The 27,894-nt window shown below is 35.0% G+C and overlaps 2 protein-coding genes across 2 annotated transcripts; one reads left to right on the top strand and one right to left on the bottom strand.

Annotated features, from left to right (window-relative positions):
- Positions 1-14,541: 14,541 nt before the first annotated feature.
- Positions 14,542-17,272, top strand: LOC132029851 (uncharacterized mitochondrial protein AtMg00810-like). Its single transcript, XM_059419233.1, has one exon. The coding sequence runs from the start codon at positions 15,248-15,250 to the stop codon at positions 15,866-15,868; it is 621 nt and encodes a 206-aa protein (XP_059275216.1). The 5' UTR covers positions 14,542-15,247; the 3' UTR covers positions 15,869-17,272.
- LOC132029850 (uncharacterized) lies at positions 17,273-27,674 on the bottom strand. The gene is made up of 6 exons (XM_059419232.1): positions 27,439-27,674; positions 24,086-24,213; positions 20,056-20,159; positions 19,812-19,899; positions 19,228-19,289; positions 17,273-17,764 (listed from the first exon to the last, which is right to left on the bottom strand). Exons 1-6 carry the CDS (start codon positions 27,549-27,551, stop codon positions 17,612-17,614), a joined length of 648 nt encoding a protein of 215 aa, XP_059275215.1. The 5' UTR covers positions 27,552-27,674; the 3' UTR covers positions 17,273-17,611.
- Positions 27,675-27,894: the final 220 nt, after the last annotated feature.

Here is a 27,894-nt window from a genome sequence, read left to right as displayed (position 1 = left end):
TTAAAATGTATTTAGAATTCAACCTCATAGAGGAAACTTTAGATTGCTTGTTACCACTTCTCCTCCTCCTCCTCACAAATAATGATAATTGTGAACACCTAATTTTGACCATACATAAACAATATTTACCGTTTTGATGTTAGATATTTCTTTTAGGTCTAATCGTGGCATTTTCATTTTTATGTCATTTCTTTGATAATTTTACTTAAAAAGAAAATTAAAAACTACAGAAGTAGAATCATGTTTTGGGATATAAGTTTTGCTTTTATTTTCTAAAGAATAGAATTTGCAAGAAAAAGATTATATTCTATTAATCTAGGTTTAGACAAGCAAACTAGTGACTTCAGTACTTTTCTCAGTTACATTTTATTTTAGTCAAGTTTTTTAGGTTTTTTCCATATTTTTATTAGTCTAGAATTTGTTAGCTAATATTCTTATTTTTGTATTTTATTTTATTTCATTTACTATCTTTAAATTTAAAAAAAAAAAATACACACAAAAAAGGAAAAGGCAAAAAATAAAACAAAACAAAAAGAAGAAAAGAATCTATCCTAAAAGGCTAACCTGCCTGTAATCACCAAACTTGCCCATTTTCCCTTTAACCGTATGCACGTTCCCATTCCCATTTCCCCAATAACACACGATGCGCACATTGAGCACTCAAAATGCATACATAAAGAAGACTCACGAGTCAGGCACAATGGGAAAGGGAATGAATATCAAACATTAATCATTTCTATGAGGTAGAAAATTAATTTGGTACAAAATTAAAATGATATAGCTTGAGACAAACATTGCAACACAAGTTGTTGGTGGTTAACACAAAAAGAGGTTTGTTGTTAAGTGCGCCATAGAATTGAGGGGCCATGTCAAAGGCTAGATCATAATTTTACATGTTGAGGTGCATTTTGAGTTAAAACGCAACGCACAAAATCATGTAGTCTCAAAGGTTGAACTAGAACGGACAATATCTTGACACTTAGTTCTAAGTCATTCAAGTGTGTCATAACTATAACCTTCCCTAGCACTTGGTGGCGCAAACTTCAGTGAGAACCCATAATCTTTAAGGGGAAATGGGTGAGGTAAACACCCACAGCTAGAGGTTGAACTAGAAAAGGGATTCACTACGCTTGTCTTATGTAAACCCCACCTCAAATGGAAGAGAAAGTTGGGAACAATATAACGTGAGATTACATATTCAATTGTTAAATGGAAAAAGGACATACAACGGCCAACCGGCCAAAGGAATCCCACATTTGAGCTTAATACCGTGAGCTGGCCGGTCGTGATATAATGGCGAGCGCTTACCGGCCCAGCTCAAGGCAACAACCAAATTTCATTTTTTTTGCGCGGATTGCCCTTCTTTTGGGGTGGTCTTTAAATTTTGCCCCTCAAATTTGTGGTCTTTAAATTTTGCCCCTCATATTTGTGGTCTTTAAGTTGTGCCCTTCGCTTGGAAAGGTGGGCGAATACATGAAGTTACGGGTTCGAACCCCGCTCAAGCATAAAATAAAAAATAATTTCGCAGCGGGAGTAGGGGAGTGTATGCGGATCGACATACAATCTTTAAGGAAAAGCTAAAGTTATCTTGGATCCGGCATAACTAAAAATCTGCCAATAAAGGCGAATTTTTCCTAAGACATACTTTAGTTATGCCTTATGGGGGGCGAAATTAGTTAAGGCATAACAAAATTATGCCCCATAAGGCAAGAACTTTTCCTTAAGGTATAGACTTTGCCTTATAAGGCAAAGTTTAAGTTATGCATTAAGGAAAAGTTCCGCCTTATAGGCATACTTTTAGTTATGTCTTTGCGGCATACTTTTTAGTTAAGGCATAATTAAAAGTTTACCTTGAAAAGTAAAAAAAAATAAAAGTATATATATATATATATATATCGAAGGTAAAAATACGCACCAGTGGACTTTTAGTTAAACATAACTAAAAGTACGTCGGAGGGGAAGATATAAAAATTTAAACTTTGCCTTATAAGGCAAACTTTTAGTTATGCGTTAAGGAAAACTTACGCCTTATGGGGCATACTTTTAGGTATGTTTATGGGGCACACTTTTAGTTAAGGCATTACTAAAAGTTTACCTTGAAAAAGTAAAAAAAAAATAATATATATATATATATATATATATATATATCTTCAAGGCAAAGTACGCATACCTCCGGCGAGTTTTAGTTAAACATAACTAAAAGTCTGCCGGGGATAAATAAATTTAAACTACGCTTTGCAAATTTTTTTTTAAATTTTTTTTTCGAGCGGGGGTTCGAACCGGAGCACTATGGGTTTTTTAGCGAAGAAAAAAAATTTAAAGACCACAAATATGAGGGAAAATTTAAATACCACCCCAAAAGAAGCGAATTGCCCACCAAATTTTGGCCTTTTCTCCCTTCCCTATGTTTTGGGCTTCTTATTCAAAGAGTGAGGAATTGAAGAGAAGTTGGGCTGAGGGTTGTACGTCTTGTATTATTATTATTATTATTATTATTATTATTATTATTATAATAAAAATAATATTGTGTTCAACAAAAAAAAAAATCATATTTAACCTTAAGAAGATCCCAAAACATGTATAATATGTGTATAATTAGTAAGTATATGTTAATTGAGCATTCAAGAAATATCCCAAAATATGTATAATAAGTGTATAATTAGTAAGTATACATTAATTATACATTTATTAAACATAAATTATACGTTGATTTGTACATTTATTATACACAAATTATACAACAACGATACATTTTCTACACTAATACATTAGTGATACATATTTTATACAACAATGATACAGTTTCTATACTGATACATTTTCTATACATATACTTCAGGGATACATATTCTATACAATAATGATACAGTTTATATACGTGTGATACATTTTTCTATACATATACAATAGTGATACATATTCTATACAACAATGATACAGTTTCTATACATATGATACATTTTATATACATATATAGCAGGGATACATATTATATACACATATGATACAGTTTCTATACACATGATACAGTTTCTATACATATACAGCAGGGATACATATTATATACACATATGATTCAGTTTCTATACATATGATACATTTTATATACATATACAATAGTGATGCATATTCTATACAATAATGATACAGTTTCTATACATATGATACATTTTATATACATATACAGCAGGGTACACATATTATATACACATATGATACAGTTTCTATACATCAAAGCTTTTTCAGTCCTGCAATGGCGTCTTCATATGAATCCTCTGCCATTTTCGTAACCTGCAACTCACAAAAAACAAGGACAATCATATTAAAAACAACAACAACAACAACAACAAAAACGTTGTTGCACACAAAACCTTATGTTAATTTCACCAAAACATCAAATCTTTTTTTTTTTTTTTTAGGGGAATAGGATGGAGAAACCTGAATCTGTATCAAATAAAATTGAAAGGTGTCCTCTCAGGGCATCAAATAAAATTGGAGAAGAAGGTGGAAGAGGAAAGAGGAGGGGAAGATGGAGAAGAAGGTGGAAGAGGAAGAAGAAAAATGGAGAAGGCAGAAAAAGAAGGGAAAGTGGCTAAGGGCTGGAATTATTTTAGTAGCTATAATTTGGGTTTGTACAAACGTGGGTCATTGGGTGGGATAAGTTTGGGCCGAACGGCCATTTGTGTCTTTTTCCCTTGATAAATTGCCTTTTGGGTAAAAGTAAAACCCAAGAAGACAAAACCATAAGGCCCCAAATATTGGATCAGAAGCACAATAACTTAGAAATCGAAAATGTATCATATTATCAATTCTATATTAGAGCATATTAATTTGTAAATAAATATATCTATCACAACTTATAGATGCTCATGTATTTGCGATTACATACTCGACATGGTCGATAGATAAATGGGAAAGCCTAGACTATAATTTAGGGGAAAGAGCGCGTGTGCTCTCTCAAATCAAAATATTTATCCGTCCATACCCTCATTAATTTCGTACCCCCAGGAAAAATCAAAACTATTTACCCATGATGCCCCTAAAATTATGATACTAACATGATATATAAATATACTGAGATGGTATTATGAATGATCATGTTTATTTATTCAAAAAGACACACTTTACTCGAAAAAAACCTCTATGATACCATCTTCTTATATACATATACTGTGATGGTATCATGGAGGAGTGCTTCAGTCCTTCAATGAGACACTCCTCAGGACTATGGTACCATCGTGGTATATAAAGATTCTCATATGGTATCATGTAGGACTGTTTCGGTCCTTCTATTAGTCATTCATAATGATATATAAATATACTGCGATGGTATCACGGAGGAACGGGTTTGGGCGAGGGGATATGTCAGATAAATATTTTCTGTCAGCTGGGGTAGAAGCGAAATTACTTTAGAGGGACATGGAGCGGATAAATATTTTATATTTTAAGAGTATTTGGTGTTGTTTGCCTTATAATTTACGGAAGTAAGGCTCATAACTTCATTTAATCCTCGATAATTTGTCAATTGAAAATTTGAAGCTATAAAGTTTGATTTGTTTAACCAGCTAGGCTAGGGAATGATATTTTTCAGTCACATAGGAATGTTGCATGCGTTAGAAAAGAGTAAGGGAGAATTGGCACAGGTGTACAATATTCTCACCTATTTACACCCTTTTAGCAAATAAATACATTTTGCGAGAAAAGGACCAAAATAGTACATTATCTTTGGGTTTAGAACTAATACCATACATGTTCTTTTGCATGGAGCATTAATAGTCCATTATGTTTGCATAAGTGGTGCACTTTTAGTCAACTCCGAAATAATCTGTCAAAAAATTTAACGAAAAAGGCAAAAATGCCCTTGAACTATTAGAAAGGTCTAAAAATACCCTTCATCAATCTATTTTGCTAAAAATACCCCTTAGTTCAACTTTTTGGCTCATTTATGCTCTTAGACAGTCAGCATTAAATTTAAAAAAATTATTTAAATCACACATGGCATTTTATTACTAGTCCGATTTCCTAAATCTGAAAAAATCGGATTTTTATAAAATCTGGAACAACTATTTTTTTTTTTTAAAATGAGGTAAGCCCTTTTTTTAAAAAAAAATAATAATAAGGATTGGATTTTTATTAACAAATGTGGAATTTTTTAAATCTGAAAAACTATTTTTTTTTTTTAAAAAAAGGGTGGAAAACCTTTTTTATTTTTTTTTATTTTTAAAAAAGGATAGAAAACCTTTTTTTTAATATGGAAATTGCATTTTTTAATTAAAATTTGGATTTTTTAAATCTAAAAACTGTATTTTTTAAGTAAAATGTGCAAAACTGATACTCCATAATTTTCTTCTAGATTTGTTATAAAAAAATATTTTTACGGATATTTTTTTTAAACACAATTTTTCCACACTTTCTGTAAAAAATTCATTTTTTCCAGATTTTATACAAATCCAGTTTTTCAGATTTTGAAAAAAAAACCACTTTTTCCTTCTTTTTTTTTTAAGTGTCCTAAAAATAAAATCATGAAAATATAAAAATTTTAGGACAAAAAAAAATCAATATTCCTGATTTAAAAAAAAAAAATCATTTTTCCAGATATTTTAATTTAAAAAATCCAGTTTTCCAGTTTTTTTTTTCTAAAAAAATAGTTTTCCTGATTCTAAACCATTTTCCAGATTTTTTTAAAAACAAAATCAATTTTCCTGTAATAAAATGTCATGTGTAATTTAAATAATTTTTTTTTTAAATTTAGGGTTGACCGTTAGTCAAAGGGCATAAATGAGCCCAAAAGTTGAATTGAGAGGTAATTTTAGCAAAATAGATGAATAAAGGGTATTTTTAGATCTTTTCTAATAGTTCAGTGGCATTTTTGCCCTTTTTCGTTAAATTTTAAATAAATATTTGGGAGTTGACTAAAAGTGCACTACTTATGCAAATGTAACAGGCTATTAATGCTCCATGTAAAAGAACATGTATGGTTTTAGGTCTAAACCCAAAGATAATATAATATTTTGGTCCTTTTCTCTACATTTTGCACTAGCCATAGGAGCTCTCGAGTCAATTCTCATATGGTCACTCAACTTAAGGAAATTATCTAGTAAAGTCATTTATTTTATGTTTGTTCAAGTTTATGCATTTGCCTTATAAAGTAACAACGGCCAAAAGTCATTTTAAAAAGAAAAGAAAAAAAGGTCAAAGTAGTCCCTTAAGTTTGGACTTTGAGTTTAAATATCCCTTACTTTTTAACACCGAACAATAACAGTCCTCCGACTATTTTTCACTTTCTTACTTCGTAAATTAGATTGCGTTCGTCCTATAGGTAAGTTCATAATATGGATTAAAAAAAAAAAAGAAACAAATCATAATGTTTAAAAGAAAAAGAAATGAAGAGTGTTAACGTAAAGGGTAAAACGTAAAGGGTAAAACGTAAAGGGTAAAATAAGTACTAAATTTTTTAAATGAGATAAAGGGGAGGAACAACTATTTTTCAAAATCGGGAGAGATATTTAGATTTTTTAGCAGGGTTGGAGGGGGGAAATAATTTTCATCCAAATAATATTACAAGATTGACAAAAATGATATTTTAAAACTTAAAAAAAAAAAAATTAGTACACAATGATGATATAGAATCTCCTCATTTTATGTGGTCGAATAATTTATATTATTATTATGATGTCCTTCAATATGTATGAATTTTTTTTCTTTATGACCCTTTATGGTTAATCTTTACATATCATTTTTTTTTTTTTTTTTTTTTACTATTAGGACCTAATATTTTTTTTTGTTTGAAGGAATTCATCGTCTTCCTTATTTATTATGAATTTGCTGGCAATACTTTCTACCGTAGAAGAAACTAACAACTAATTTAAACTATTTTATCAAAATAAAGATTACTCATTAAATGAATAAATAGAAAACAGTATTTTATTGTTGAACTCCTAAGTTCCAAGCAAATAGAGTACATAGAGGCTATTTCATATTCTTTTTTTTAGCAGTGATAAAATAAAAAGTTTTTCTTTTTCATTTCTAAAGTTATCAGTCTTAATTTTTGCGAGTTTCGTCACTTTTAACACTTTTAATACCACAATTAGAGTTTTACTAAAATTGTATTATTTTCTATCATTAAAAGGTTGTGAGTATTTTATGTTAAAAAATAAGGGATATTTTAACTCAAAGTCCAAACTTGAGGGACTACTTTGGCCATTTTCTTTTATTTTTAAAGTGACTTTTGGCCCGTATTACTTTGTAAGGCAAATGCATAAAACTTGAATGATCATGTGAGAAATAAAATTAAAAAAAAAAAAAAAGATAAATGATTTTATTAGGTAATTTGCTTAAGTTGAGTGACCATTTGAGGAATTGACTCACGAGCTCTCAAACTAACGAAAAAAATACCATCACTTTTTATTCCTCATCCTTCTTTTGATATTCTCTCTATCTCAGACTTTTACGCCACAGACTCTTCATCTAAATAGGCCTGTGGAGAGATAACACCATGAAGCGAGTGTTCTCTTCTTCGTTTTGGTACCTTTGATTGAACATAAAATGTCAATACTCTAGGATTTAACGAATAGTTGAAGAAAGTCTTGAAGAACCACTACTAATGGCTCATTTGAAGCTTCATTTACAAATTTGAATTTTTTAGCAGTTGTTTTGAGTTGGTATGGCTTAAATTTACTGAACACCTGGACAAGAAATTTGAGGACGATTCATTGTGATTTGGATTGGTTTGAAGTCAAACTTTAAAATTGAAAAAGGGCACCTCTACACTGTATATAAGGTGTATATCATGTATATCACTATGTATCACAAAAAAATATACATGGATATGCATAGATATGTAGGTGTTGTGCTACACGCCCTACGTTCTATCCTAATTAATATCAGATTTTTTTCTATGGAATAGAACACGTTACTCTACATTTTCCAAGCTAGCGTTTGCCGAATAGTAAAGAACAGTAAAGTAAAAGACACAACAATTTTTACGTGGAAACTACCAGGCTCATGTCACCCCCCGAAACCCACCCTAAACGTGACCGGCATCCGACGTCATGAACAACATCGGAAGGACCTAAAAGATGCAATAACGACAGTTGAACCCGCCAGGTTCAACATTCGCCTCTAACAGTTTAATAAATAAATTTAAACGAATCATGATATAAGAATAAAATTAGCGGAAGTCTTTATAACGTAAACCTCAATCAAAACGTAATCACATGCCCAAGAGTTAAACAACTCAAAAACTACCCACAAGAATGAATGCTATGGAGCTTCTAATATAAAGAATGACTGTCTAACACATCGGGACGCAGCCCGCTAAAATGCTAAACTAATGAATAAATATAATGAGGGTGTCCCACGAATGAACATGTGGGCTCACCAAGTCAGCAGCAACAACAAGTCTTTCCTAAGCGCCTAAAGTATCAAAAACACTTCTTTCTTATAAGTTACCTAACATACCATAAAAAACAACAATGGTATGCCTGAGTACTTCGTACTCAGTGAGTGCCTCGGGGACAACAAGTAATATGAAAATAAAGTACAATAATACGTAAAGAAGTCAGTTTTGAAAACCGTATGAAATCAATGTAAAAACAGATATTCAACTAATGTATCTCAATAAGCATTATCAAAACCAATTAAGAAGCCTCTTGTCAAGTCGCAACTTTCAAATATGCCTTTAAATTGATCATGATTATCAACAACAATTCCATGAGAGAATAAGAATATCACACATGCCAATACAGGCCCAAGAATCAAGCATGTCGAAGGGATGACCGTAGAGGTTCCCTAGTCACAGCGCACCACATCGGAATATGTAATTCTCGGTGGCTATCCTTCCTCCCGAATAGCTAGGCATAAACCGCACTCCAAGTCGCGAACCCGGTAGTGGCCATTCTTCCTCCCGAATGGCGAACCCGGTAGTGGCCATTCTTCCTCCCGAATGGCTAAGCAATTACCATACTAGGATCCATAGTGGCTACCCTTCCTCCCGAGTAGTTAGGCCAAACACAACAATAAAGTTCATAGCATAAAAGCCGATTCACAATTTGTCTCAAAATAGTCACACCATCAATTAGCATTAAAGTTCATTATGCTATATCGTAAAGATAAACCATTTCAAAGAACGTCTTGAAAACGTTTACACTTCTTTAACCAAGATTTCAATGTCATAGTTCAATATGAAAATATTATCACCAACCCTTAGCCATCCTCATTGACCATCTCTTATAGAAGAAAACGATTATGATTTCATATACATATATAGAGGATAATACAATCAAGGTTTAATGTGGGCTTGTCCCCTCACGCACACTAACCACAAACAAAACATGAATTAGGTTTTTTTTTAGAGTATGAGATGTTCACCTCTCTATTCAATAAAGAACATTTGAAAAAGAAGACATACATCCAGAATAAGGTTTTTAAAAGGGAGACATACCTTAATTAAGCGTTACGTAATTCAACAATTTACTTTTACAACAAAGAGCATCCAAAACCCTAGCTTGAGTCACCTTGAGAAGGATTACTTTGCAAACCCTAGGTTTTTCATTCAAGAATCATGTTAAGAGTCATGGGTTTAATGCTAGGATTGATTAATAATGTTAAAGATGCTCTTACCTTTATGTTTGGAGACGTGGAGAAAAGATTTTCGTCCTTAGGGTTTATGGGAATGAGAATAAGTCATAAAAATAACTGAATCCCGCTATTTCTATACACAGCTGGCGGCGGGTGAAATACGGCCAGAAATACTGACCGTATTTCAAAATATGGACTACGGACCGTATTCTGTGGCCGTAGTTAAAGATTAACAAAACAGTGAGCAGTCTAGGGAACGAGTGAAATACGCCCAGAAATACGGGCCGTATTTCAAAATACGGGCTGTAAACTCTAGCCGTATTTTATGGTAGCAAAAACAGTGAGCAACCTAGGAAAGTGGTGAAATATGCCCAAGGAATACGGACCGTATTTCAAAATACGAGCCGTATTTTACATTTAACCAAAAACAGTAAAGTCCAACCCTCCAATACACTTTCACACTTAACTCGGTTATACGGAGTGTCACAGCTCACAAGGGTGAAAAAATCACGACCTACACCTCTGTAGGATTTTTCCCAAACTCCACTACAACTGTGAGCTTGTGCAAATTCAAGTAAAAAACTATATAATCTAGGAACTAACCTCTAATTCCTATCTTACTATTCTCCCTAGACTAGCAAGCACCCTTCAAGTTATCCCAATTTGAAGTTGAATTTGACTAACTGTTTATACCTACAATTTATGTTTCTATGAAAGCAGATAAAGATACAACTCGATAAACAAACCTAATACACAAATCTGGACTCAAGAACTATAAAACATAAACTCTGTAGAACAACGTCTTCAATCTTCTTTGTAGTATCAGGTGGCATTTTTGGAATCAGAACATTCAATATAGCATTGACTGTTTTCTCTCAATATTCCAATTTCTCTCTTTGTAAATGTGCAAACTTTCTTCTTGGTAAGACTTGGATATATATAGGATTGAGTGCGCAGCAGGTTGTCAAAACCTAAACCCTTCGTGAATCGGTCCATTAGTTATAATAGGGTTTTAGTTGACTTAGGATTCTTGCCTTTCCATGTGGCTTCATTGTCCTTGTAGAAGTCTAAAGTATCTTGATAATTATGGCAAGGAATCTTGCAAATCTTGACCGCCAAGTCTTTACCATAAAACACAATTCTACTCCGAGTAAGACTGTGATCTAGACATGTTCTTGAACCTGGTCCATGCACCTGGTTCTTTCTTCTCTGAATCTTCTCACTTGTCTGAGATGGAATATGTCCAAAACCTATTTCACTTCCCATTGTTCTGCATCTGTCTCTGACTCATCTTCTCCTAGCTCATCTTTGCTTACTCCTACAAATTTCTTCCCCCTGTCTTCTATACTTGCTCACTTCTGCACATCCTGGTTTACTTGCTTTTGTTCATTTGCTTTGTTAATCATCAAAACTCACATGAGTTATGCCAATAGTAGATGTTACCTAGATATAGAGTGTGGATACACAGAGACATACACCACCCCTTCCCTTCAAGATCACCAATACACAGTGATCTCTCCACCTAAACTACCGCAACGCCATCTTCCCACTACCATTAGAGTACTAACACATCACCAACAATTCTTTTTTTCAAAAGAAAATTATTATATAGGGGGTAGGGGATTTGAACTCTCACTAACAAGGTGAAAGTTCAGGTAGTCAACCTGTTAACATTATTTAGGGAAATTAGTTGGCTTTCCTTTTGGTGTAGATCTGTTTTTAAAGTATAAATCAATTAGAATATTCTGTGGGATTGTAGTAGCATATTCTTTGGGATTGTAAATATCTTCTCATATCTTTGTAATCCTATATATTGTACAGCCTATGCATAATGAAAAGTATTCAATTCTAACCATTTAATTTGGTATCAGTAGCAACTGTTTATTCTCTGATATTATCCTTTTGTATCCTAAATATATTCTACCATTGGTGACTCTTCTAAAAATACAAGCATCGTTTTAGAACCTGTAGCCATTCCTTTTGGTGTGAAACTCAATGGAAAAAAAATTATTCTCTTTGGTCTCAACTTGTTGAGATGTATGTTGCAAGTCATGAAAAATTGGGATATTTGTCGGGAACAATTAAAGAGCCTACCACCAGTGATGCCACGTATGAAAAGTGGAGCATGGATAATCCTATTGTTAAAAGTTGGCTCGTCGGTGCCAAGGAACCCGACATTATGAGTTTATTTGTTTGTCTTCCGACAACCAAGAATATTTGGGACACTGTGTCTCAAACCAATTATGACGGGGCTGATACATCAGTTATTTATGATCTATCTTGTCAAGCAATGCATATGAAATAAGAGGGAAAATCAGTTTCCACATATTTTGCAGATTTGCGCAAAATATGGTAAGAACTGGATCATTGTAAGCCAATCTCTTTCACCCAACCTGATGTTGTTAAGGCCCGCCTGAAGGAAATTGAAGAAGAACGTGTGTATGTCTTCTTAGCTGGTCTGGATGATATTTATGATCCTGTTCAAAGTGATATTCTTCGCACAGATCCTTTTCCCAATCTAGAATCTGCTTTTGCTATGGTTCGAAGTGAAGAACAACAGAGGAACACTATGTTAAACAATAATACAGATCCCATCATGGCTATGGCAGCAAAAGTTAATTCTTTGACCCATAATAGAAATTACCATTCAAAAGCTCATAGCAATGGTGAAAAAGGTTGTACTCATTGTGGCAATCTTAAACATGTTGTTGAAAATTGTTTTAAATTACATGGCTATCTAGATTGGTGGGATGATTTTAATGAAAAGAAGTCTCGGGAATGATGAAAGGATGGTAACAAATATGACGGGAAAGCTGCTGTAATGGTTTCATCTAACGCATCATTGCCAACTGAAAATGACTTTGGTTTCAAGCGTGACCAGCGATTCTGATTTACATATGGTCAACCACTCATCAGGTAATATTGAATTAGCTCTCATTAATATGGATTCTAATAAAGATACAGGATGGTTATTGACTCCGGAGCCACTGATTATATGACCTTTGATCAGTCGCTTCTACAGGCTCCTAATAAACCACTTCGTTCACATATGTACAATGCAAATGGTGTATCATCTCTAGTTACTAGTGTTGGAACTGTTATTTTGACACCTTCCTTATCTCTAGAGCATACATTATATGTTCCTTCACTATCAAATAATCTTTTGTCTGTGTCTCAAGTAACTCAACAATTAAATTGTCGAGTATTAATATATTCTCATTTCTGCATTTTTCAGGACCTCAACAGCAAGGATATTATTGGGCGTGGTACTAATAGAGGAGGGCTTTATTATGTTGAGGATATATGTCATGGTGTTGCTTTAACAAGTCAAGGTTCCTCTTCTGCTAAACAACACCAAATATGGATGTGGCATTGAAGATTTTGTCATGCTTCTTTCGGCTACGTTAAGCACTTATTTCAACTTTATTTTCAGATGGCAATCTCTCTACTTTGCATTGTGATGTTTGTGTATTAGCTAAAAGTCATCGTGCTACTTATCCTTTAAGTACTAGTAAGGTGACTGAGCCGTTTGCATTGGTTCACTCTGATGTGTGGGGTCCTTCTCCAGTTCCTACTTCAACTGGATATCGGTGGTTTGTAATCTTTGTTGATGATTTTAGTCGTTTGACATGGCTTTATCTAATGATAATAAAAGTAGTGTTTCTGAATGCTTTCTCTCATTTCATAAGATGATACAAACTCAATTTTCGGCCAAAATAAAAGTTCTTAGGTCGGATAATGGTAGAGAATTTGTTAATCAAATTTTGCAGTCTTATCTCCAAAATCATGGCATCATTCATGAAACAACATGCTCTTTTACACCTCATCAAGTGTCTGAATGCTTTTTCTCATTTCATAAGATGATACAAACTCAATTTTCGAGAAAATAAAAGTTCTTAGATTGGATAATGGTGGAGAATTTGTTAATCAAATTTTGCAGTCTCATCTCTAAAATCATGGCATCATTCATGAAACAACATGCTCTTTTACACCTCAGCAAAATGGCGTAGCAGAGAGAAAAAATCGTCATATATTGGAAGTCACACGTGCATGTTTGATTAGTTCTCATATGCAACCTGCATCTTGGGAGGATGCTATTTTGTATGCTGTTTATTAATAAATCGCGTACCTAGTAGTATTCTCCATTTTAAGACTCCCTTAAATCAGCTCTCCAGTTTTACTAACCTCTCATCTACCTTAAACTTGGAACCTCGAATTTTTGATTGCTTTGTTTCTGTTCATCTCCCTAAACACAAACGTACCAAGCTTGATCCATGTGCATTACGATGTATCTTTGTTGGGTATTTACCTCATAAAAATGGCTGCAAATGTTATCATCCCCCTACCAAAAGGTTTATGGAGACGTGACTATGGATGTTACTTTTTCTGAGACAGAGATGTATTTCTCTCCGAAGATATATTCTTCTCTTCAGGGGGGAAATAAGGTTGAAGAGCATAATTGGATGGTGTTACTACCTGATAACAGTGGTACAACTTCAGATAATTAATGGATTAGCTCAACAACTCCGGACACGGCATTACGCCATGGAAACGGTACAAAAAAAAGTGAAAGAATCCCCCTACTGCCGGTACCTATATTACCCCCCCCCCCCCCAACGATCTTCGCTGACGATGTTGTTAACGAGGTATGTGTTAATTACGAGGAAATTTAGTCCATAAGGATCGGACACCCATATTCGGGACCATCAAGCTCGTTACATGAAATGCACCAAAACCAAAGTAAGCCACCCACGAGAGAAATAAATGAATTCCCAAAGATCTTTGGCAAATCCAAAAGGGTTTTCACCGTTCATCACAAAATATTTCTAGATCCCAATACACCCAATGCCAGATAGCTGCCAAAAAGCATAAGCCAGAAAATACAATATGTGCTCCAGCTACACCTTCGTAACTCCAAATACCCTCGAGTGCAAAGGCAGAAGGGAGCTTGACTGCAATACTAACAATTTAATTAATGAAACTACACCAGTGTTTTCTAGTGATGATAACAGGAATAGGTATCAGTTACCTCCTCGGACCAATCGAGGGAAAACACCAGAGAGATACTCCTCTGATAATCCAAAGGAAGTCAAATATCCTATTGCTCATTATGTTTCTAGTAGACACTTACCAAGTGCTATCCAAGGCTTTGTGAATCAGATGTCATCGGTTAAAATCCCTACAAAATTTGAAGAAGCATTGAAAGATCCCAAATGGGCAGAATCCATGACTGAGGAGATGCGAGCACTAAAGAAAAATCAGACATGGGATATCGTGATGTTACTAGAAGGAAATAACCCAGTCGGATGCAAATGGGGTTTTCCAGTGAAACACAAGCCGGATGGTTCAATTGATAGATTCAAAGCAAGACTAGTTGCTCGTGCCTTTACCCAAACTTATGGTGTTGATTATCAGGAGACTTTTGCGCTTGTGGTAAAGATAAGTACTGTTTGTGTTCTTTATCTATAACTGCTAATCTTGATTGGTTTTTACAGCAATATGGTGTGAAGAACGCATTTCTGCATGGAGATTTATCCGAAGAAGTTTATATGAGCATACCTCTTGGTTACAACACTTTGGGCCATACAAATGTGGTGTGCAGCTAAAAAAGGCATTGTATGGTTTGAAGCAATCGCCTAGAGCATGGTTTGGAAGGTTCCGACTAGCGATGAAGAAATACGGTTATACTCAGAGCAACGCGGATCATTCCTTATTTTTGAAGAGACAAAATGGTAAGATAACTGTTCTTATCATCTATGTTGATGACATGATTGTTACTGGTAATGATGTTGGTGAGATGACAAAATTGAAGACTTGCTTGTCCAATGAGTTTGATATGAAAGATCTAGGCGGATTAAAGTATTTCTTGAGTATTGAAGTTATTAGGTCCAAACAAGGAATATTTTTATCTCAGCGCAAATATGTTCTTGATTTGTTAAAGGAAGCTGGTATGTTAGATTGTCAACCTATTGATACACCGATTGAACAAAATCATAACTTAGAGGAACTTCATGATCAAGTTCCTACTAACAAAGCGAGATATCAAAGATTAGTGGGACGCTTGATGTACTTATCACACACACGACCAGATATTGCTTATGCGGTTAGTGTGGTAAGTCGATTTATGCATAATCCAAGTGAAGTTCATATGAATGCAGTTATTAGAATCATGCGGTACTTGAGTCAGCACCAGGAAGAGGCCTCATGTTTTCTAAGAATCACCATACAAAAATTATGGGTTATTGTGATTCGGATTGGGATGCAAAAAGAGAAAGACGACGCTCAATAACCGGGTATTTCACTTTCGTTGGAGGTAACCTAGTTACTTGGAAGAGTAAAAAACATAAGGTTGTCTCATTGTCTAGTGCGGAAGCTGAATACAGAGCCATGGTCAAAGGTATCCAAGAATTACTGTGGTTGAAACGACTTATGGGGGAGTTTGGTTTTCGCTCGATGAACCTATGAAACTGTTTTGCGACAATCAGTCAGCTATTAAAATTGCAGAAAACCCAATTCAACATGATCGCACTAAACATGGAGAGATTGACCGTAATTTCATATATGAGAAGTTTGAGGATAAAACAATTGAAGTTCCATATGTGAAGACCTTAGAGCAGCTGGCTGATGTTCTAATTAAAGTTGTATCCAGACAAGCCTTTAATAACTCACTTGTCAAGATGAGCATACATGACATTTATGCTCCATCTTGAGGGGGAGTGTTAGCATTATTTAGGAAAATTAGTTGGCTTTCCTTTAGGTGTAGATCTGTTGTTAAAGTATAAAACAATTAGAATATTCTGTGGGATTGTAGTAGCATATTCTTTGGGATTGTAAATATCACCCCATATCTTTGTAATCCTATGTATTGGACAGCTTGTGCATAATGAAAAGTATCCAATTCTAACCATTCAACTGAGCTACTAGATCCCTACACTCACCAACCATTCGAGTTCAAAGAAGAAGAAGAAGATGTTTCCCTCCCCACAGATGCCCGAGTATTGCTGTTTTGAGAAAGGCGGTCGGACTTAGGGTTGTTCTAAGAGTGAGTGGTGAACCGGACAGGGAAGGAATGTGTTGGAGATGTGCCGTAGACCAGGTTGATTGATATCAACTATAATAAACTTTTTCACAAAGTTACAGACCTGAGACACCAATGCAAGTTAAGACCTTCATCATAGTCACGTCAAGGTTAGCGAAGGACAACCGGAAAGGAAGTTCATGAAAATACATAAGTATTTGATGAAACTTTGATGTTGCTGTGTGAATTATATAATCAAAGACTGGATTCAAGAAAAGAAGAATACTCGGGTTTTTGGGAAAGGAAGGCATGAAGACGTGGGAGCGAGAGATAGAGAGAGAGAGAAGGTGGAAGAAGCAGACTTATGGGGAGCTGCAGAGTGCAAGAGATATTTTATCAGTCAACCAGATGGCCATGAGGTCATTTTTTCATAGCGTAATTGGATACTCTTTCTTTCAAAGCTGGAACATATGCAAGGCAGCATAGAGAATGAATGTTGAACCCTGTAAAAACTGAAGGACCAAATCTTTTCTGATGACTGTCATTAACCATTATAACAATTGAATCTTTGGTTCTATAATATTCCTTTTCCAAGATGTACCAGGTGAAAGACCAACGCAAGCTGACTAATAAGAAGCTGCTCTTAATATGTAATTCAAAAAAGAAAAAAGAAAATCAATGAAATGCTCCTCATCATAACAAGTCATCTTCATCAGCATCATTAAATTTAACACTGGTTTTACAAAGTAAGCTTCTCCTTGAACTCTAAACCCATACTCTCCTATACCCCTTATTAACAAACAGGTTCAGGCCTACAAAGATCAATATGATCATGTTTTAATAAGGACCATAATTGTTTCAAAAGAACACACAACAACAAAAAAGATTACCTCAACCCCATGCCCCAGCCCCATTCTCCCTTTTCTTCTCTGCATTCTTCTTAAGCAGCTTTCTCATTTAGCATTTCCTAAACAAGGCAGCAATTGAAAGAATTAAATCCAGTTGATTTTGCATTCACATGAAGTCTTCCTCCAGCTCTTGCAGGGACTTGTTAGCTGATGCAACGTCTTTGTTAGATGTCATCTTATCAGCAACCATCAAATTTTTGTAGCTCCTCATCTCCAACTGTCTTTCCTTCTCAAGCCTATCCATCTCCTCTCGTCGTTTCTGGTCATTCAAAACCGAAAAATATGAGCTAAACATGTGCTTCAGTGAATGCATTAAAATATTCAAAGCAGGATGAAGAAGTTTTGACTGCAAAAAGTGAGAAACTACAGCAGCAGGAAAAGCCACAACGTAAAGAAAACATGGCATGAAGTAAAGACAAAAGAACCTACCTAAAGCACAGGATCCTAAAAATCAAAAGGCTCTAAAATTGTTAAGAGGGTGTTTGGATTGGCGCGTATAAGCTAAAAGCCATAAATTGGGAAAACAAAAATTCCACATAAAGTGGTAGCATGCTTTATATGGTTACTAGCTAAGGAGGCAGTGTTGACACAAGAAAATTTAATGAAAAGAGGGTTGCCACTATGCTCCAGGTGCTTTTTTTGTGGTGATAATGCAGAGACAGTTAACCATCTATTCCTACGTTGCAAGGTAACAGGACAAACTATGGAGATTATTCTTAAATCTTAAAGGTATATCTTGGACTATGCCTGGAAAGATTACAGAGGCACTTCACAGCTGGGAGGAAGCAGGGTTGCAAGCAAAGAACAGAGGTAGATGGAGAATTGTCCCTGCAAGTATTTGGTGGACAATCTGGAAGGAGAGAAACTCTAGGTGTTTTGAAAATGTAGAAAATAGTATGCAGAAAAACAAGCTGAATTATATTATGTTATTATGTTTCTGGTGTAATCAGGTCTATTCCAATGATACAGTCTCCATCATTGATGTATTAGATTCAATGTAGGAGTAGGATCTCAGAAAGTTTAACCTGGAATCTGGCACCTACTGTTTTGATCAGGATGAAATATAAATACAGTTACCAATTTCAAAAATAAGTTGGAAATACCCAACTTTTGGCTTTTGGCTTATTTTTATACTTTTTTGGCCTAAAAGTGTGTGCTTAAAAGCACTTATTATCTTTCCCAAACACCACAAAAAGCCAATAAACACTTATAATAAGCCAATCTTATAATAAGCCAATCCAAACACCCTCTTATATCTTTTCTTTCTTTGACTTTTCTCATTCTATACTTAATGGCGAACACAAAGTACCCTATCACTCTAAGAAAATCCACGGGAAAGTACTTAAAGACTATAAAGATGTGAAAAGATAGGCTATAATCATATTGATCAATGATCATTGAAGAAAAAATATAATAATCAGCAATCTAGTTCAGTCCTTAAAACGGATCCCAATTACAAAATCTACATAAAACTAGACAACGTCAGTTTTTAACCAAGTCAGGTCCACACATTTAAAAGACCCAGGTTACACTAGGTGCCAGATTCCAGGTTTGCAGGTCAGCCAGACTGCGTAAGGGTTTCTATTTCTGTGAATATTTCCCCACTATATCTTAGTAATTCCTACTAGATAATAATACATTAACATGCCTTGTGATATAAAGTTCCCATGTTTCAATTTCGACAAGCATAGTTGACCCTTTTTTCTAAGAGAGGATACTTACTTTCTCCCTAAGCTGCTGCTTCCTCTCTGCCCTTTCAGCTGCATTGATGGCCTCCCGCTCAGCTAAAAACACAGACAAGAGGGTTAACCTCCTGAACTGTTCCACAAGATAAATATCTACACTCTAATTCAGAGGAAGGGGTAGGGAAACTACTGCAGAGAAACCATATTTCCGATAACAAGAAGGTAATGTGTTTATACCAATCAAAAAAAAAAAGATTATGAGTTTCTTCCCTGTATTCCACTTTTTTTTTTTTTTTGATAACCGTGTTTCCTCCCTGTATTCCACTTTACTGAACGCAGTTCAACTAGGAGAAACCTTAAAAGTTTAACTTTGATAGATTGATAGTATACTTGACGAGGACATCGAAAGTTTAACTACTAATGCGTAATAAGTCTCAAATCTTAATATTTGCGAAAATTGCATGGAATACTATTATTTGTCAAAGTGCATCAGAAATTGGGAGGTCCTAAGAAATGGAAACTGTCATGCATAGAAGTAGAGAATTTTTTTTTCCCAGCAAACGATTTAGTATGCCTTTGTAGGCTACTCAATATAAAGCTAATATTTAGAGTGCAGATTACCTTTTAAGTCGGGCGTCCTTTCCACCTTTGTACGGTTTAATCGATTGACTATCTCATTTATTCGCTTCTCAACCCTCACGGTACGAACCTAAAAAAGAATTATGACATATATTAACTTTCAAATCCATAGTCAAAACAAATCCCCACCAAAAAAAAATCCACAACCACAGAGAAATATCCAAATGTCAAAATCAGCAGACAAATAGTTAAAGCACAAACACGTTAAATGCATGAAAATGCTCACCATTTTTGGGTTGTGGAAACTAACTTGCCCAACATCCATGGAAGCAGTCTTCTTAAGGTTTTGCCATGGAGTATAAACAACATCGACATTGTTTACCTTGTTTCCTGCCAAAATGAGGTCAAATAGGCCAAGATGGTGTCATTTAGATAAATAGACAAATGAGGAAAAAGACAAGTTCCCCCCAACCAGCAGCCTCGCCAGATTCTTCAAACCTAGATTATTGATTTAAGTGAAATTCGGCATTTCATGTACAATCACTAGCCTGTACGCTGACAGTATCATTGCAACAGATTAAAAATTAAACTAAACATTTGGTAGCTGTTCACCTTCATAGAAAAGCTTAACCAAAGTCTTCAAACCCCATCCACTAGAAAAAGGATCAATCAACAAAGCCAAACATGCCAAACTTTAAAATATGCTTCACCGCACATGAATAGCCATCATATGTGACTCTAAGGTAGACCTCCCATTGTGCACCTCTTTGAAAAGAACTCAGACAAAGAACCTATTGATTTAATTTGGAAACAGTGTATGGGGAGAAACTCATCTATATAGTACTCCTAGGTCACTTGCAATATGATAAGTTGTTATTTTCCACTCTTTTTTTTTTTTTCTCTTTATCAAGGTAGTAAATATTTTCTTATCAAGGTAAGTAAATATTTTACTGTCAAATACCCCTAATATTCTACGATATCCATATAATGTAATTAAAAAAAAGGCAGCCTGGTGCACTAAGCTCCCGCTATGCGCTACCCTTCAAATCCATATAATGTAATATTCTGCAAATTTTCCTACTTAAGTTCAAGGAACTTAGATATTTTGTGAATCTAGATATATTCTAAAAGCAACTTGATTAATCCTCTTGACCATCAACATACTACCTCAAACTCAAGGTGGGTAAAACAACTAGAGTTATATATCTAAATTGGAAAGTGATTTCCCACTAGGAAACAATGTCATGCTGGAGGAGCATCGATAGGAAAAGTAAAGTGTTGTGAAAAGACATGAATCTGACAAGGTGCTGACTGAACAATCACAGCGATGTGACTTTACCAAGATGCTGACTAGAGAGAATCACTGCATTGTGATGTGGTGCTGATAAGACTAATTGGATATGTGTCACTAGACAGTCGACATAAGCTGGATGGTGATTTTGACATTTCAACTGACTGGACAACGACACATTGCTTGACTTGAGGACGACGTGTCAGCTGACTAGATGCTAATATTAAATGTGGCATGAGTTGACTAGACTATGACATGAAAAATCACGACGAAAGATTGAATACTAACTTGGAAGAGACGAGAAAGAGAGGTAAATCCGAAATGATTAGAAGAAAAAGACAACAGGCTAAATGCTGCTGCTGGAGCAGTTACCAAAAATGACAATACTAGCAAATCTAAGGAAGAACAAGAAGTTTTAACACGGGTACACAGGCTTAGGCAAAAGCTACTTAAGTCTTCACAGAAAATCATAGGGGTCCTGATATCATGTGAAAAAAGAAAACTTCTTATTGACTTAATCTATTAAGCACAAGAGAGAAATTTCCTTTGGGATGCGGCGGATGGGACAAAAAAAGTTTCACTTGGTGTAGTGTTTTAGGGGAGGTGTTGGAGTTAAAGATTTGAAAGTTTTTAATAAAGCTTTATTAGGCAAATGGTTGTGAAAGTTTGGGGTGGAGGTACAAGCTTTGTGCAGGGGGGTGAGAGTTGATAAATACCTAAGTTGCTCGGACTAGGGTGCGGGTGTCCAACACGGGTGCAGATCTACAGGTCGGATCCTTCATGATCTAAATTTTAAGATTCGGGAATACGGATCCAGGTATGGACACGGGAGCGGGGATTCGGCTAAAAATAATTAAAATATCTAAAAATAGAATTATAAAACCTAAATTATGAGATATTATGTGGAGAACTTGAGGAGAAAATATTGATCAAGAGGAGAATCCGGAAGGAGATAAAAGGAAAAGGAGTGACATAGAAATTTCAATATACAAGGTATTCCATTTTCTTCAAGTCCACCTTAGCTTTGGTTTTGATTATAGAAATCATTGGATCTATCCGGAACTTCTTCGTCGATTTTGGTCAAAGTACCCAAAAACGGTTGACCAGGTCGGGTACGGATCCCACACCCACACCGACACCCATGTCATGTCGTGTCGACACGGGTGTGGCACCGAAAGTGAAGAGTCCGAGTAACTTAGATAAATACGGGACTATAAAAGGGGGTTGGAAAACTAGAGATATCGTTTTGCCTTTTGGTTGTGGTTTGTGGAGAAATATCAAGAAGGGATGGGATTATTTCGTGGAAAATATCTCACTCAAGGTTGGAGATGGGAGGGAGAGTAACTTTTTGGGGACAGATTTGGTGTGGGAACATATTATTGAAAAATGAATTCCAAAGTTTAAATAGAATATCTTGCCAAAGAGACTTGACAATTCAACAAATTAGGGGGACACGAGGTGGAGAAACTTTTTGGGATTTGAGATTTAGAAGGGGTTTTCAAGATTGGGAAGTGAGTGAGTTTCAAAGATTGATAGACTTACTTCATATGCAAGTTAATGCGGTGGATAACCCTGATGGGTGGAGGTGGGGCTTGAGAAATAATGGAGTCTTCTCTGTGAAATCCGTTTACGAGAAACTTTAGGTTAGGGAGGAGGTTGATTTCCCATGTAATGCAATAGAGTTCCAAGGATGCCAAGGAAGGTGTATTTTTTCACTTGGCTAGCCACTAGAGGGGTGATTTTGACAACGGAAAATCTCAGAAAGCGGAAGATTTGAAACATATACACCTTATTCTACATTGCGGGCTTACCATGAGATTATGGTGGGATATGTTTTAAGTGGTTTCGCACTCCTTGGGCAATGTCAAGCACGGCGAAAGATTTGATGTCAGTTGGAAAAGTGTGCGAAGTAGGAGAAGACGAAGGGCTTCGAATGTGGTTCCGCTTGCAATAATGTGGGCAGTATGGAGAGAGAGAAATAGAAGAGCTTTTGAAGAGTAGAGTCAAGTTTATCTCGATTGAGGAGTAGTCTCCGCTCCCTTATTTTCTTCTGGTGTAAACAAAAAGTTCCTTGTTGTATACATGATTGGGCAGAGTTTGTAGAGAACCATGTTTTGTAGATTCTTTACGTTTGGCATATACCTTTGTATATGGCAAGTATGGCCGTGTTTATGAATGATAATACTTTTACTTGATTAAAGAAAAAACAATGTACAAGAACTACTTGCTTAAGAGTTTTAGGTCACTTACAGTATATGTGAATCTATGACATATACTCTAAGTTACACGGACTCGGGTGCGGGTATCCGATACGCGTACGGATTCGAGTGTCGGGTTCGGCTAAATCTAAATTTAAGATTCGGCGGTGCGTATCTGGTTATGGATAAGGGTGCGGGGATTCGGCTAAGAAAATTCAAAATTATATAAAAAATAGAGCTATAAAGATATTACAAATTTTGAGAGAGATTCTTATGAAAAACCTACATGTATATGAAATAAAAGTACTTCTTAGTTTATCTGAAACATGAAGCAACATATATGAAATAAAAGTACTATAATATTGAAGGTATGTCATTTTCCTCATCTTAAATCTGTATTATTTTTAATTTTGAGAAATCAAAATCTCAGATTTTCCCCCAAATTTGTCGACGGACTCGGTCAGAGTATCCGTATGTGATTGACCGTATCCGGAACGTTTGCCGTTCCGGCACCCGCACCCGTCCGTATCCGGGACGGGGACGGCACCCAAAATGGCGAGTCCGTGTAACTTAGCATATACTAACATATAATTTCATTAATCTGTTTAACTTCATTACTCTTTTTAACTTTACATGAAGAATGTCTCTGGTCTCCTCCAAATGAGGATTCTAGTTTGGCAAAAACCATGTTCCTGTCAAAGATCTTAATGCAGGTACAATGACGCTTCTTTTCCTTTTCTTCTTTTTTGATTTAGTTTGGTGGGAAGGGTGTTGAAAAGTCATCTACCGATGAATAAGGTGCTACATTTTCAGGACAGAAATATTACCTTGGATAGAATTCGCCTTGACAAGTTGAGCACAATCCTCCAATACACCTTCCGGTATATCATCAAATGTTTGACCCCTGTTCAGTCTCAAATAAACATGGGCTGATGACATCTTATCCACATGGAACCTACAGCATAGCAACCGTCTTCAAATCAAATCTACAGATGTATCAAAGAATTAACAAAGATACACACAAGTTAATCATATAGATTGTCCGCATATAGTACCACATGCTCAATAACAATCTAATCCTTTCAAGGACTAAGCAAGCAACTATAATAACCAATAGCCATGCACATTCACATAACCTCCAAAATATCACGAAGTCAAAGGAAAATGTTATAGCTAAGGATCCGCTTTCATTAGACCCCTAAGGGAGTGACTTAGTGGTGGAAGAGGTGGTAACAATCTTGAGTATCAAGGTTTGAATTCTAGCACAGAACACACAAGGTGAATTCTTTACCCGCCTAATTTGGACGGATAGAGTTACCTGCTACATGTATTGATGGATAGTAGACAGATTAGTCGAGCTTACATAACACCATCATTACTTAAAAAAGGGATTTTACTTTCATACTAAAACAAATTCACTTATGGTCTTCATTGGAATATTGGTAATCAACCCAACCACATGTCAAGATTCATTGCTTAATTAGGTATATGTTATCTTCACAAAAAAAAAAAAAAAAAAAAAAAAAGGGCTACTAGACAGTTGTTTATGACGTTGGACCAAGAGACTTCACTTTCTCAATACAGAAACTCGTAGTGAAAAATAACATAAAAAGGACAAGGGAAACTAAGAAATCAAAACCACCCCAATAAGCACGGAAAACATAAATTTAACAAAAATAGCACAAAGTCATGTAACTAACTATTTAACTCAAGTTTCCTAAAACACAGAAAACGCTGATTTTGTGATTATGCAAAGATTCTGTTACAGAATTGCAATTTGTAAATATACTATTAAGAATAGCGTTTAGGATTTAGAATACACATTCTACTGAGAATATGTAAAGATTCCTCAAATTCATTAGATAAAGAAATTTAACATCAATAGATGGAATTTATCTATTTATTTTCTTTGATAAGTTCAATTAGGAGGATTTTACGTGTTGCATAATGCTTCTTTTTCCATTTTAAGATATTTGTAAATATTACTAAAGCCATAAGTCTGATGGAATACTCAAAACCTAAATATGCTACCCTATTCCGTCTCTTTTGTCTCTTCATCAAATCTGAGCTCGAGTATTTACTCCTTTTAACATTGAGATTTCTCTGTTTATCTTTGCTTCAAGAAAAACAATCCCCAGTTTATAATATGGTTCCGCCAAACTTGTCTGCATCTACTTAGCTGCACTTAAGGTAATCTCTCGTGAAAGATGTGATACTAAACAATATAAAACATTAACATGGGTACCTCTTAAGAGATGAAAAGGGATGATTCTATTGCTCTGGTCCTAAGATGATCCTCTATTGTTTATGCAATACACCAAAATTTGTTTATTTAGGTAGCATATTCTCTACATTTTTTAAATAACGGTGGTGTTGAGACATATAAGAGCTGATAAGATAAAAAATGACCACATTCGCTTGGAATGATTTGGTCATACTTGCGTCGACATGCACTGGCCCGTAGGTATGAAACAATGGCAAGTGAAGGTGTTAAAGGGGATGAGATAGACTTGAAATCACATTGAAGGAAGTTGTCCCGAAATATTTACAATTCTTGAAATCAATGCAGATAGCTAAATATAAGACATAATAGAAGAAATAGATCCATATACGCAATATCTACTAGTTGGGAATAGGTTTTAGTATTATTAGTACGTTGATTTTGAACTCATTGCTTTTCTAGAAGTATTTTGACCTGACCATATATTTGTGTGCTAGTAAAAACATGGAGAAGTTTTAATACAATAACAACAACAATAACAATAACAATAATAATAATAATAATAATAATAATTCTAAGATAAGATGGAAAAGAAAGTTAGTTACTCTATATACAAAGAAAGATCGCCTTCTAAAAAGGAATGCACTAATGGATTTTTATGCTCTAATTGGCGGTCAATATCACTGCAAGTAAAATACAATGTCGTGGCCAAATCGAGTGCAGAAGAAGAACATCGAGCAAAGCTTTTGACACCCGTAAATTATGTGTTAAAAGCCGATTCTTTAAAAGTTGAAATATCTGAGCAACTGCACAAACAAAATTGACTTTTGACAGTCAAGTCACACTGCATATTGCTTCAAATCATGGCATAACGCACATAAGAAAACAGATTCTCGCTTTATCAAACCATAGATTTGAATTAGGAATAATAATACTAGTTTTGTCAATTCAAACAACCAACTAGCTAATGTCCTTGCAAAATCTCTGTAGGGCTCCAAGATTAGTCATATTTGTGACAAGCTAAGAAGCATCCAATATGAATTCTCCAGCTATAGGGGAATGTTATGAATATGTAAAGATTTGAAACAGAATGTGGTAAGTTTCCGTAATCTGCAGATATTGTGTTGAGAATCTGTACATATGCCCGATTTTCATAATACAAGAAACTACCAATACTAATTAGGAAGAATATGCCTCTTAACTATGTCTAATTTCATATTTTAAGGTATTTGTAAACACTAAATAATCACCGGAGTTTGAGGTAAAGCAATTACACCGTACTTGATTAGCTGAAAAATCAACAATAACAACGAAAATGGGAAATCAAGAACAAACCAATGTAATGGGAATTCTTAAAAAAATGAATTTTACAGCAAAGTACACAAAGTCAAAACATACTACTCAACCCAAAATTCCTCAAAGCACAAAAACGCTTGCAAGTATAAAAAGGGCTCATTTTTTTTAATGAGTACAAAAAAGGTCTAATCTTGCACCAACACATGTGCTCAATTATACCCAAAACTAAACAAAATAAATCAGAGAAATCAAGAACAACAAACCAATGTAATAAGCATTCTCAAAAAATGAACTTTACAGCAAACCACACAGTCAAAACATACCCAACATTCATCAAAGCCCAAAAACGCTTGTAAGTACAAAAAATGCTCAATGGGTACAAAAGGTCTAATCTTGCACCAACAAATGTACTCAATTATACAAAAAAAAGAATCAAAGAAATCAAGAACAGCAAACCATGTAATGGGCATTCTTAAAAACTGAACTTTACAGCAAAACACACAAAGTCAAGACATACTACTCAACCCCAAATTCCTCAAAGCACAAAAAATGGCTCATTTTTTTTTCTACGGGTACAAAAAAGATGTAATCTTGCACCAAAAAATGTACTCAATTACACCCAAAACAAAACCAAAAAAGCAAATCAGAAAAAATGATTATTACCAAACGTCCTCAGGGAAGCCATATTTGATGAGTTCTTCATTCTCATACTTATCAAGACCCATAAAGATGGTGTAATCACCTGCTTCTGGTCGAGCCTTGAAGTAGAACACCATTTTTCTTCAACGAGAGCTCTCTCTTTTTTTAGGGTTTTCGAAGCCCTAATTTTTTTGTGATTCGACGACTGGGTTAGTCAGATGGATATAGCTATTGAAGCCGCACTTGTCGCGTACAAACAAAGCTTACTATTCCCCCTTGGGGTTTCTTTACATTTTCAAAATTTTGGGACATTCATTGGAATTTGAAAAAACCAAAAAAGGGTGGTAGGTGAAGTTGATAAAAAAACAAAAACAAGAAAACTAAAACTAAAACTAAAAAACTAAAACAAAAAAGAGGAAGCCCCTTAAACTTGTTGTAAGCTTTATTTAGATACTTGTACTATGATTTATATTAATTAAG

This window comes from Lycium ferocissimum, chromosome 9 (assembly GCF_029784015.1).
Source record: "Lycium ferocissimum isolate CSIRO_LF1 chromosome 9, AGI_CSIRO_Lferr_CH_V1, whole genome shotgun sequence".
Lineage (NCBI taxonomy): Eukaryota > Viridiplantae > Streptophyta > Magnoliopsida > Solanales > Solanaceae > Lycium > Lycium ferocissimum.
The sequence above is the reverse complement of the archived record's forward strand: the minus strand, read 5'-3'. Positions and strand labels throughout refer to the sequence as shown.

Bases quoted from the DNA above. Each gene is read 5' to 3' on its own strand.
- LOC132029851 (XM_059419233.1), top strand. From the start codon at position 15,248: ATGAAGAAATACGGTTATACTCAGAGCAACGCGGATCATTCCTTATTT.
- LOC132029850 (XM_059419232.1), bottom strand. From the start codon at position 27,551: ATGGTGTTCTACTTCAAGGCTCGACCAGAAGCAGGTGATTACACCATC. The intron at 19,900-20,055 runs GTGAGCATTTTC...ATTCTTTTTTAG, and splicing joins GTTTCCACAACCCAAAAATG to GTTCGTACCGTGAGGGTTGA. The intron at 19,290-19,811 runs GTAATCTGCACT...CTGTGTTTTTAG, and splicing joins AAGGACGCCCGACTTAAAAG to CTGAGCGGGAGGCCATCAAT.